General features: G+C 37.2%; 1 protein-coding gene across 1 annotated transcript in view; it reads left to right on the top strand.

Moving 5' to 3' along the window:
- Rrp6 (exosome component Rrp6) overlaps positions 1-13,016 on the top strand; it is a 189,046-nt gene extending 176,030 nt beyond the window's left edge. Inside the window, exon 16 of the mRNA XM_067149157.2 lies at positions 12,300-13,016. Within this exon, the coding sequence (XP_067005258.2) occupies positions 12,300-12,371 (72 nt within the window). The 3' untranslated portion in view covers positions 12,372-13,016. The remainder of the gene's footprint in view (positions 1-12,299) is intronic.
- The last annotated feature ends 299 nt before the right edge of the window (positions 13,017-13,315 follow it).

Genomic DNA, 13,315 nt, shown 5'->3' with positions numbered 1-13,315 from the left:
GTCTTTGATTTTTTTCCCTTATTTTTAAGGATAGTAAATAGAGTCGAAGATGTTAAATTATCCTGCATGCCTATTTAACTTTTGCTCACACTGCTTTTTTCACATGCCTGCACAGTTTCATATTTTGTAGCCAAATTTGACGATTTTCATTTCCCACTCGACATTGTAATGTGTTAAGTCACAGCAGAATGAAGTGGATTTGTTCTATTACTGATAGTATTTTCGAAAAGAACGAAGACCCTAAACACAACTTAGAAACAGCCAACAGTTCGAACTATACTGTTCACAGTACCACAAACTGGAGACAAACAGAAATTTAAATTAACACTACACAGTACAGTCAGTTTGCTTTTAATATCATTAATAGGACCTAAATGACTTCTTCACACGGTATGAAAAGAAACTCGATCTTTTAAATAAACAATAGACAGACTGTTCACATTTCACACAGAAAGCAATTTTAGACACGCGCACTAAGGAAATCATGACTTAAGCAACACAAGAAGTGGTTTCACTCTGCGTATGACAGCAGTAATAGCAGCTCGATAGAGAACTCTTCACCGGGCGAGTTGGCCGTGCGCGTAGAGGTGCTTGGCTGTGAGCTTATATGCGGGAGATCGTGGATTCGAGCCCCACTGTCGGCAGCCCTGAAGATGGTTTTCCATGGTTTCCCATTTTCACACCAGGCAAATGCTGGGAATGTACCTTAATTAAGGCCATGGCCGCTTCCTTCCAACTCCTAGGCCTTTCCTATCCCATTGTCGCCATAAGACCTATCTGTGTCGGTGCAACATAAAGCAACTAGCAAAAAAAAAAAAAGAACTCTTCATTGCGACAATGCATAGTCGTAACAGGTTGACCAACCTAACAAATTTGTGACATCCGAAAGATCTACCGCTTTGTGTGAATTCTTGATACGAACGAGAGTATAATGGTACTAATAAAATTGTTTGCAAGAGACCCGTTGCTCCAATTTTTGTTGATTGTTTCGTGGAAGTTTTTGTAATCTAATTGTGTAAAACTGTCATGTTAATGTACAAATATTTACCGTACTTTAGTTTGTGGAGTATCGAGAGTTACGCGGAAAAATATATTCGATAATGTTTTGCTAGCTACTTGCACTGAAGAGTATAACTATCGATAACGGAAAATGATGTGTGACATCCGAAAGAACTATCGCTTCATGTGAATGCTTGATATGAAAGAGAGTATAATGGTGCCAATAAAAATCCTTTGCAAGAGACCTGCTGCTGCACTGTTTGTCAATCTTTTCGAGGAAGGTTTTGTAATCTAATTGTGTAAAACTGTCACAGTAATACACATATATTTACCGTACTTTAGTTCATGGAATATCAAGAGTTATGTGGAAAAAATAATTGATAGTTTTTTGCTGAAGTGTATAGATAATAAATAAACTGGATGGAGCACACGATGAAAATTTGCCAACGAGTATTATTTTCTTTGCACTCCCTTAAAAGTTTACGAGATCTCCTTCCACTAAATATGAAAAAGTTACTTGTTCAAAGCTTAATTCTACCCATCTTTGATTATGGTGACATAATATACAACAACCTTAACACCACACTTAAAGCTAAACTTCAGCGGGCTTATAATACATGCGTCTGTTTTGTATTAAATATGCCCAGGTATTGTCATATATCACCCTGTCTTGAACAGCTGTCATGGTTATATTTGGCGGAGAGAAGAAACCTTCACCCTGTTTCGCTTGTCCACTACGTCCTCCGCACAGGCACACCAAGTTATATGAGAATGGATCTTAAATACTTGTCATCCCCAAACAGTATACCTACAAGGTCAGAAACCTCTTCCCTATTGAGCTTCCCAATTTAGCACAGGACTGGTTACGGCAACTCATTCATACCTGCAACCATACGCTCCTGCCTGTGATTCCCTTCTAGCATAATTAGAGACATACATAGTAGAAATATATTTTTTTAAAGATGTTATATATGGTACATAGACTTAAGAAATTAGTATTTAATTTTTTATAGTAACTCTCAGAAAGTTACCTTTTGTTTATAACTGTTATTTAAGTTTAATTTTATAATTTATTATATATAATTAGGAATTTTAATATTCTGTAGTTTGTACAATATAGCACATGTAAGGTGGTTTGGCATAACAGCAGGCTTCATAGCCTGAGCCACACCATATTAAAATAAATAATTACCAATAACGGAAAATAAAACACGTTAAAATCTCTTGTAATAACGGATAACTCAGTGAAAGGTTTCTCATTGTAACCAAAGGCTATTGTACAATTTAATATAGGAATTTTGAAGGGACATTAAAAAACCTGTCGTTACAACGGGGTTCTCATTATATCCCTACTCGCTATAACGGACTTCTACTGTATTACTTACATCTGGCTGCTCTGTCCTTCAGTATTGTCCAGGTTATCAAATGTTCTCCCCCCTTAAGATTTTGGCAGTTCTTTTTTTTCTCAATGAGGACCACCACTTCCATGCTTGCAGCCTGAGTGATGTTGCTTGTTCACACCTTTCATTCCACCATAGATGTTTTTAAGTTTTCTTGAGCGTCACGGTTTTGCTTGGCTGCTTCTACAATGGGCGGCATGAAAAACGCAACACCCAATAAATGATGTATAAATGATGTGTAATTATATCAAAGTGAAGCACTTCAACCAATTTTTAAAGACAGGGTATGTTATTGGTGTTGCTTTGCGAGAAACAATGAAGTGTTGAATGTTTATTGTACCAGTCTCAATTGTTTTTACCCATGTAATCTGGAAAACACATAGCTGGATGTGAGCCAATAATGTTTTCCCGCGCTCTTGTAGTGCTTATTGTTGTACCTTTAATTGTTCCCCTTTCAATCACACATGTTTCTAAGATCTTTCTGTGATTGTCTTAATCAGCTTTCTGGAATAAACATGCCGTTAAGCCCTGAACAAACTGCGAAAGCTGTTGCTTTGGTAGAAGATGGTCGCAACATGCATTATGTTGCAGAAGTGTTGAGGACTACACCTTCCACGATTTCCAGAACCATACGAAGGTACAGGGAAACTGGAGGCTTTGTAAGGAGACCAGGATCAGGGCAGAGAAGAGCAACATCGGAGAGAGATGATCACTTCTTACAACTTCAAGTTCTCCGCAACCGTCACACCACCGCCTTAAAGCACGAAATCGACTCCACCAAGATCGAGGGGTCAATGTTAGTGAGAGAACCGTTCGAAGAAGACTGGAAGAAGCCAATCTTAAGTCCCAAAACACCTGCTACTGGTCCGGAACTCACCAGAGAGCATCGCACAGCTTGACTGCGTTTTGCAAGGGAACATCTTAATATATAAGTAATAATAATAACAACGTAAACGTTTCCACCTTTTCAATACTAAAATATATTCACAAAATTATAAATTACACGGTACTAGTTTCGACCCATCTAGGGGTCATCATCAGCCATATTGGAGCAAAGATCACTTTTGGCGAAATCCTAAGAAAATGTTCTTTTAAAGAATAACAAGTGAAATGGGATGTTATTATGGTAATAGTTAATAATACAAGGAATATACATACTAAGAGGTTTTTAACAAAGAATAAAGTATAAATGGGGTGTTGTAAAAATTATAATCATGGAAATCAGTAAGTTCTTGTATTGAAATGAAATATGGCTTAGGAAGAGGGCTTAAGGTGGGGCTGAAGGGTGCGGGAGAAAGTGTAATTGTCTTGGAAAAGTACCTTTGATTAAATTTAGGATTGAGTTTAGGTTGGCTGCATTATTGTTTCTGAGGAAAGTGATAAATAGATCGAAGAGAATGTTGGGTTTCTCTGAGATTTCGTCGAGATTGTGACTGGCATTAAAGTATTGGTTTAGGTGTATGTAGTAATTTTCCATTATGTTGAGTAAAGGGCCCTTGTTTGCTAATACGAGGATGTCCATGTCTTGTTCAATATTGGTGAAATTATGGTTATAATCTTGCATGTGTTGGCCGATGGCTGAAAACCTGTTGTATTTTATTGCGTTAGTGTGCTCGTGGTATCTGATAATGAAGTTTCTCCCGGTTTGCCCGATGTAGGTTTTTTTACAGGTGGTACATTTGATTCTATAAACTCCTGATTTTAAAAAACTGCTGGTCTTGTTGATGTGTGAAGTATTGTATAGATATCATTGTTGAACGTGAAGGTGGAAAATGTTAGAGGTTTGGTTATTTCTTTTTTGAGGGTAGTTTTTGGGCGATGTTTGTGTTTATTGATTATCCTTTCTATAAAATGATTGCAGAAGCCGTTGAATTTTGCGATTCCGCGGATTGTATTGAGTTCGTTTTTTAGATCTTTATTGGACATAGGTATGCTGAAGGCTCGGTGAACTAGGCTGTTGTATGTGGCTCGTTTGTGGGACTGGGGGTGCACTGAATCTTGGCGAATGGTGGAGGCTGTTTGAGTGGGTTTTCTGAAAATTTTATAACTGAAAGAATCTGAGTTTCTAGTGATGGTTAAATCTAGAAAGTTGATTTTTTGATTTGATTCGGATTCTAGTGTGAATTTGATATGAGGATCAATATTGTTGAGTCTTAAGAGGGTGGTGGGTGCGTTAATTGATTTGTCATTCATGATTACAAAGACATCGTCGACATATCTGGACCAAAAGAGAATGTTTTCGAATTCGTTGTCAATTTTGGTGTATTCGAGGAAGTCCAGGTATATTTCTGCTAAGATACCTGAGGCCGGTGACCCCATTGCCAAACCATTTTGTTGATATATGACATTGTCAAAAGTGAAGAAGTTATCATCGACATATATCAACAAAATGGTTTGGCAATGGGGTCACTGGCCTCAGGTATCTTAGCAGAAATATACCTGGACTTCCTTGAATACACCAAAATTGACAACGAATTCGAAAACATTGTCTTTTGGGCCAGATATGTCGACGATGTCTTTGTAATCATGAATGACAAATCAATTAACGCACCCACCATCCTCTTAAGACTCAACAATATTGATCCTCATATCAAATTCACACTAGAATCCGAATCAAATCAAAAAATCAACTTTCTAGATTTAACCATCACTGGAAACTCAGATTCTTTCAGTTATAAAATTTTCAGAAAACCCACTCAAACAGCCTCCACCATTCGCCAAGATTCAGTGCACCCCCAGTCCCACAAACGAGCCACATACAACAGCCTAGTTCACCGAGCCTTCAGCATACCTATGTCCAATAAAGATCTAAAAAACGAACTCAATACAATCTGCAGAATCGCAAAATTCAACGGCTTCAGCAATCATTTTATAGAAAGGATAATCAATAAACACAAACATCGCCCAAAAACTACCCTCAAAAAAGAAATAACCAAACCTCTAACATTTTCCACCTTCACGTTCAACAATGATATCAATACAATACTTCACACATCAACAAGACCAGCAGTTTTTTAAAATCAGGAGTTTATAGAATCAAATGTACCACCTGTAAAAAAACCTACATCGGGCAAATCTGGAGAAACTTCATTATCAGATACCACGAGCACACTAACGCAATAAAATACAACAGGTTTTCAGCCATCGGCCAACACATGCAAGATTATAACCATAATTTCACCAATATTGAACAAGACATGGACATCCTCGTATTAGCAAACAAGGGCCCTTTACTCAACATAATGGAAAATTACTACATACACCTAAACCAATACTTTAATGCCAGTCACAATCTCGATGAAATCTCTGAGAAACCCAACATTCTCTTCGATCTATTTATCACTTTCCTCAGAAACAATAATGCAGCCAACCTAAACTCAATCCTAAATTTAATCAAAGGTACTTTTCCAAGACAATTACACTTTCTCCCGCACCCTTCAGCCCCACCTTAAGCCCTCTTCCTAAGCCATATTTCATTTCAATACAAGAACTTACTGATTTCCATGATTATAATTTTTACAACACCCCATTTATACTTTATGCTTTGTTAAAAACCTCTTAGTATGTATATTCCTTGTATTACCATAATAACATCTCATTTCACTTGTTATTCTTTAAAAGAACATTTTCTTAGGATTTCGCCAAAAGTGATCTTTGCTCCAATACGGCTGATGATGACCCCTAGATGTGTCGAAACTAGTACCGTGTAATTTATAATTTTGTGAATATATTTTAGTATTGAAAAGGTGGAAACGTTTACGTTGTTATTATTATTACTTATATATTATTCTCAGTTCAATACGGACCAAAAACATGAAATTCATAACCATTAATAAGGGAACATCTTGGCTAGACAGTACAACAATGGAATCGAGTGTTGTTCACCGATGAGTCACGATTTGGCCTCCGATCACCTGACAGGAGAGAGAGAGTCTGGAGAAGGCCAGGGGAAAGGTATTCCCCTTGCACATTCTCATTCAGGACGCCTTTTCAGGATGGTTCTGTGATGGTGTGGGCAGAAATCAATACAGCTGCAAGGACAGATTTGGTCTTCATGGAGAATGGGAGCCTTACCGCACATTGGTATGTGGAGGAAATCCTTCTAAAGCATGTTATGCCTTTCACTCCATTTATTGGTGATGATTTTACACTAATGCACGACAATTCACGCCCACACTTTGCGAGAATTGTGCAAGAATTCTTGGGTGAAACAGGGATTCTTGCTATGGCTTGGCCTGCTCAAAGCCCTAATTTGAATCCTATTGAGCACGTTTGAGACCAGCTGGGGAGAAGAGCCCGTCAGCACTATCCAGAGACTCTACAGGACCTACAGAACGCCCTCCTGGAAGAATGGGAGATGATTCCTCAACAGGACATTACCGCATTAATCAGGAGCATGCCTGAAAGGTTGGTGCAAGAGGTGGCAATAGACGCTTTTGAAGATGCAAACAGAGGTCCCTGAGATCGTCTCCGAGGTCTGTGAAGTGTATAACATCAAAACAGAAGTGCGTTACTTTTATGAGCTTACTCAATATTTCCTTGAAATGTGCATCTTTTGGCTTTATTGGTTCAATTTGTTTATAATCATTTTTTTTCATTGTTGGACACTTAGATGGGACCGAACCACAATATTCTATCATAAGATAGTGGAATAATGTCATAAAAGTATCATAAATTTAAAATAAACTTCAGTTTTGAAAGAAATTGAAGTGTTGGGTTTTTCGTGCCGCTCAGTGTATCATGGTCTGCTGCATCTGATTCCAGTCAGTTGTTTCCTTGGTACCTGTTACTGTTCTGATTCTGCTTTTGAATATTGAATCTTAGTATCCTGTTGTTTCAGCATTTTTTACTGCATTGGAACAAACTTTATCTTGATGGCTGTTAGATAATGATCTCTCTTTATGTTGGCTCCTCTCATGACTTCAACATTAGTAATTTCCTTTTGTCTTCTGTTGGAGATTGCAACATGATCAATCTGGTATTCTCCCAGTAGTTTGTTTGGTAATGTCCACGTCATTTGTTTCCTTGGTAGCTTCTTGAAATGGTTGGACATCAGCTTCAAATTAAAGTGTCTACAAAATTCTATAAGCCTTTCACCATTTCTGTTGGTCTTGTATGAGCTTCGTATTCCCCCACCATTTTCATGTATACTTTTTCCTGTCCTACCTCAGTGTTAAAGTCACCCAGTGGTATTTTAATGTGATGATTATCAGGGATGTGTGTTTGTTTGTTCTAATCTAACTCTTCCCAGAAATCATCTACCTTTGGAGTGTTTGCCTCATTATCATTGCTGATTGGGGTGTGTGCATTAATAAGGGTGTACATCTAGCGCATTTGATTGTTAATAGTTAAAGTTTTCCGTTTGGGGACTGAAAGCCTGTGACTGAATTTAGAATGTTCTGGTTGATTGCAAATGCTGTGTGTTTTTCATGACTTCATGACTGTTGTGTCAACATCATTATTATTATTATTATTATTATTATTATTATTATTATTATTATTATTATTATTATTATTATTATTCAGTGGAACCTCAATTCATCGTTCTCGGTGGGGTTGCGAAAAAAAAAAAACTATAGATGTGGGAAACATAATACCTAAAAATAAAGTACATATAATTATAGATGCACTTAACACATATAATGATGAATAATGATTAAAAAATAAAACAGTACACATTTTATACCTTCACGAAGCAAAGCAGAGTCATCTCGGCACTTGGTGGGGTAGAGTGGTTAACTCTACACCCGGCCGCCTTTGCCCACAGGAATTAACCTGATATTCATTTTTGGTGTAGGCTGAGTGAACCTCAGGGCCATTTGCACTTTATACCTTCACACTTCAGACAAAAAAAAGTAGTGACAGTACTTCTGTTAAAAAAAGTCCTTCGCTCATTGGCCGCTTTCAAATGAAATATTGACGTTTATTAATATGAGAAATGCGCGTGAATGTGCAATGTTTATTGGAACCTGTATATCACAACACGTATATCGATTGTAAATCTCTCGCGTGCTAGTTCGTGTTTGTTTTCACATCAGTCTAGTCGATTCTAGAGACTAGTCGCTAGATGTGGAGTCTATTTTAATCATTTATTGACAGAATTTGAAAGATAGTGACTAGTGACTTTTCTAGAGAATTTAGGAGCCATTTGGAGATAATTCTGGCAAATTTTAATTTATTACTTGATAAAAATAGCATTGCACTTCGCATAATCGTGCAGGCATGTGATGCAGTATATTAATCTATGCATTTCCTAAGTAATGCATCTAAGTGCATGATTGATTCACACATGTGGAGCATAAATTCATACTATTTTCGGAAGGCTTATCTGAGACCAATCATCTCACTCACTTTCTGTGAGGGAATAGATATGTGTAATTTTTAGCCTTGCAGCCTCCTATAGCAACAGTCAGGTTTTGAAACAATAAGTGTTATAATATATACCATAATACTCCTGTATTGCACAAGATACTAGAATAAGCAGTTTTGACCAATTGTATCCTGGTTTTTCCTGATTTTCATATCAAAATCTCCTGCTTTTTGTTTTGTCAAGTTGGCAAGTATGCTTCTGACTGGAATGTGAAATGTAAGCACAGACAGACTTGCTGGGTTAGTCAGCAACTTTACTGCTAACCGGCAAGCAAAACTGAACTTTCCTGAGGCCAACAACTTGCTCCCCGAAGATGCAATTTACCCTGTGCAGTTCAGGAATTAAAGGCTTTTTCCATTATTGTAAACATTCCCTAACCTGCCTCTTCTGGCGAGGGCTGTTATCTGTGTTGGAAATCACATTCCATAACTTGCCTCTGTGGATCAGTGGTAAGAGTGTCAGCCTCCAGATCCCAAGATAGCAGGTTCAAACCTGGCAGATATAGTCAGATATTTGAAGGGCGGAGAAAAATCCATTTGGCACTCCATGTGTATGATGTCAGCATGTAAAAGATCCCTGGTGACAAATTTTGTGTTTAACCAACAAAATTCATTAAAACTCAGCTGTAGGCACCCAAGATAGATTCAGTTTACTCTGCCATCTAGTAGACCTATCATCAGCATGATCACATTCCATATACTAGAGATAACAAAGAACATTTTCAGGGCTGGGAAAAGTGTGATTGTACTAAGCTGTGATAGCAAAAAGTTTTAACGTGTTGAGTGAGGTTTTTTGCCTAGATATAACATGATAGGAATTGGGACTTTGAATTTATGATGTGCTAAAGCGAGCAAATGTCATAATGAGGAACACACTAATGAGATTTCACTGTACATACTAAAGTTATTCGATTATAAGCCGACACCTATTGTAAGCCGACCCCTGGGAAATCAGAAACTAACTTTTTTAAATGTATTAATGAAGCACACAATGCATAAGGAATAATTTTCTGCTATTTAATTGTTTAGTCAGTCATCACCATCAAATGATTCAGATTTGTCATCTTATTTCCTTGTCACTTTTTTTGTTAACTTCATACATCAAACACATTCAAGAATGAACACTTTTTAAATGCACAAACAACTGTTTTTTATTTAATGTTGGGAGACAATGCTAGTATTTCCTTCACTAGAAGAACAGCAACAATAGATTATCCAAGACGCCTCTGAAATTTGCTGTTTTGGTGGTATTTTAGGTCAATAAATAGCACACTCGCAAGAATCACCTCGAAAAAAAAATCTGAAATGTGCTGCTATCAGAAGGGATATTGCTTAATGTTCAAGTGATTAATTATCCTAACCTTCAAATCAGAGAGTAGTTCTAGCCAGGCTCTGAAAAATGACAGTATAATATTTATTAACGCTCAAACCCGAACACAGTTTGAAGTGGGGACAAGTTACAAAGAGATCCTGAACAGCATGGAAAGGATGATTGAGGTCTGTAAAAAACAGTTTCCTATTCTTAGCCAGGGTTTCGGATTCAGATCTTGAGACAACCTGTTTGTATTGATTTCACGTGCCTTGTTTTATGGCTGTATGTATCGAAACAAAATCACATCGAGTTGCGCTGAAAAACCGGTTGGTTCTGCCACTATCACAGTGTTAACTAACAAGTTGTTAGTATACATTTAACAGCCTTTGATGAAACTGGACTTGAATCTACATGATAGCAAATACTTGCTTATGGCGGCTTCTGGCATTATATTTCAAAAGTTTTTCCTATTGTGTCAATAAAAAGTATTACAGTAAAACCTCGTTAATTCAAAGTCGCTGGGGTGCAAAAATCGGACTTCGAATTACGTGATTTTGAATTAACCGCCAACACGTATTTCAGAAATGCCAAACCTTGCAGCGTCACAATATTATTCTAAGACCCGTTACTGCATGCAATTAACCTTGATTCACAGTTTAAAGCTCTCAAATGCCTTGGAAAAATCTATTTCCAAAATGTATCCAACAAGGTGCATTTACAGTATTCAAATAATGCACTTGGATAACTCACCGGCGAACATAACCTCTCGCAGTGAACTCAAAAGAAAGAAAACGTGATTCAAAGACGATGAGAAATCTATACTGGCTCCCCTGTGCAAGTGCTTTATTCATTGGATTACTGTACTGTATGCATTTTAGATGCCTTGTGCTTGCATGGAATGTACCCGATGCCCTTAAAACATCGCGGCTTATCGAGCTTTCCTATGATGAGGGGAGAAAGTCTCTCGCTTCCGTCCACATTACAACGGTACAGTGACTATACTTGTACGATTTCCCACCATGGCACTTCTAAGACCCATTAATGCATGCAATCACCTTGATTCTCAGTTTAAACTTTTCAAATGCCATGGAAAACACTATTTCAGAAATTTATCCAACAAGGTGCATTTACATTATTCAAATAATGCTCTTGTATAAAAGAATGACAAACATAACCTCACGCAACAAAAGGAAGAAAAACACGATTCAAAGACGAGAAAATATTATGCTGGCTCCCCTGTGCAAATGCTTTATACAGTATTTTGGATTACTGAACTGTCTGCATTTTTAGATGCCTTGTACTGGCATGGAAAGTACCCGACACCCTTAAAACATCATGGCTTTTCGAACTTTCATATGACAGGGGAAGAAAATCTCTCGCTTCCGAGTGCAGTGTGCACTGCATAGCAACACAGTATATTTCCCGGCTGGCAATTCTCCTTTAAAACCATAAGCCCGTTTGGCCTCAGCATTTTAAAAAAATAAAACAAACAAACAATGCAGTTTCATCGGCATTGCCAATATTGTTTGGTGCGTACGAATCGATTATAGGCTATAAGCCACGCTTTTTCGCCAACTGTCGGCATCAGCAGTGTTCGCGGATTCTACCTCTCCGCACACTGTCTGCTATGTGATATTGTGACGTCCTAATGTGATATTGTGACATCCTAAAAACGCCCAGTACAAAATAATTACGATTTTGCTTGAACATAGCAGATATGAAGCTCACTGTAGACACGCCGAAGTAAGTGCAAGTGCGCAAAGTTAACCCTTCACGTTCTGGAAGGCGCGTTCTTTCATGACGCAGAGAACTTTTGAATTTAAATTACTCTGTAAATTACTCTCTTTTTTTTTCAAAATGTAAAGGCAGTTTCAAATTAAAAGTCTAAATTTCGGTAACGGGGCCGACATTGTTCTTCGAATTATGAATCATCTGTATTTCGAATTAAATGATTTAAATAACATGCAAAACCGAACCTCATGTTTCCGGGAATGATAGCTGCTTCGAATTAGGCGAAATTTTGAATTAACCAATTTCGAATTATCGAGGTTCTACTGTATCTACTTTACGAGTTATGTGAATGATACCAATTCCAAGCCGAGGGGCATTTTTCAACCAAGGAAGAAGTAAGAATAGGTCGGCTTACAATCGGATAAATACTGTATATATTCTTGCTATTTTGCAATGTTTTCTGATATTATTTTTTTGTGTCCTTCCAGGCAAAGAAAGCAGCCAAGTTCTTGGGAAAGAAGAACAACAAGAGCTTTACATATAGTAAAAATCAGAGATAACACGTGTTGTACAGATTATTTGTTTTGTAATATAAGATTAATTTTAAGAATTGTACAAACATGTGTGGAATTGTAAAAAAAGACAGAGAATCAAGAAATAAGATATTCAGATAAATGTGAAATTTTATAATTGCACTAAAACTGCTTAAGTGATGATATTTTAGTGAAAGAACTGAAATCTATGTCTGTGTATCATTGCATTCCATGTCAGTAGAGAGATTTATTTTTCTGACTTGCAGTGAGTATTGTGTATTCTTAGAAATATATAGTGTGTACATAGAAAATTCTTTGTCTCCTATCATTATAGTTTCAGAGTGTCACATTATCAGATTGCTGATATAGTCATTGCAAAAACAGACCAATAGATTTTTCATGCAAAAGCTGTCAGATATCACATTTACACTGGTAGACTTCATGAAATGATTTCCTTTAATTCTTGTGTGTTTTGAATTGCAGAATATTTGGGTATTATTAACTGTTCAGAGTGGTGGTGGTGATGATGATGATGTAACTTGTACTGAATGAAATGCTATGAATAATAGCTAGGAGTTTCTAGTTGTGCATGTGTAAAATAATTGCTATTATCATATTTGTAGGTAATTATCATCAAAGTGAGAAATACAATGGTTCGGACAGTGAATAGAAGCTGTGAATAAGTGAAGTGGCTAAGATCATTATAAAAAGGGATGAAATTGAAGAGTACAGGATGGGTGAAAAGTCACATTCCCCAACAGTTCCTTACATTTTATTTACATTTGATTACACATTGCTTTACAGAGTGTAGCTATGTTCCACCTAAATAACAGGCTGGCAAACTATCAACCTACGATCAGGTTCGGAAACCACACACTGCAGTGTAATACCAACCCAAAATATCTTGGTGTAACTTTAGACAGGTCCTTAACCTATCAACGCCATCGTGAGAAACTGGCTGCTAAGCTTAA

Source organism: Anabrus simplex, chromosome 6, assembly GCF_040414725.1.
Source record: "Anabrus simplex isolate iqAnaSimp1 chromosome 6, ASM4041472v1, whole genome shotgun sequence".
Taxonomy (NCBI): domain Eukaryota; kingdom Metazoa; phylum Arthropoda; class Insecta; order Orthoptera; family Tettigoniidae; genus Anabrus; species Anabrus simplex.
Note: the sequence above shows the minus strand (reverse complement) of the source record. Positions and strands in the feature narration are given on the sequence as shown.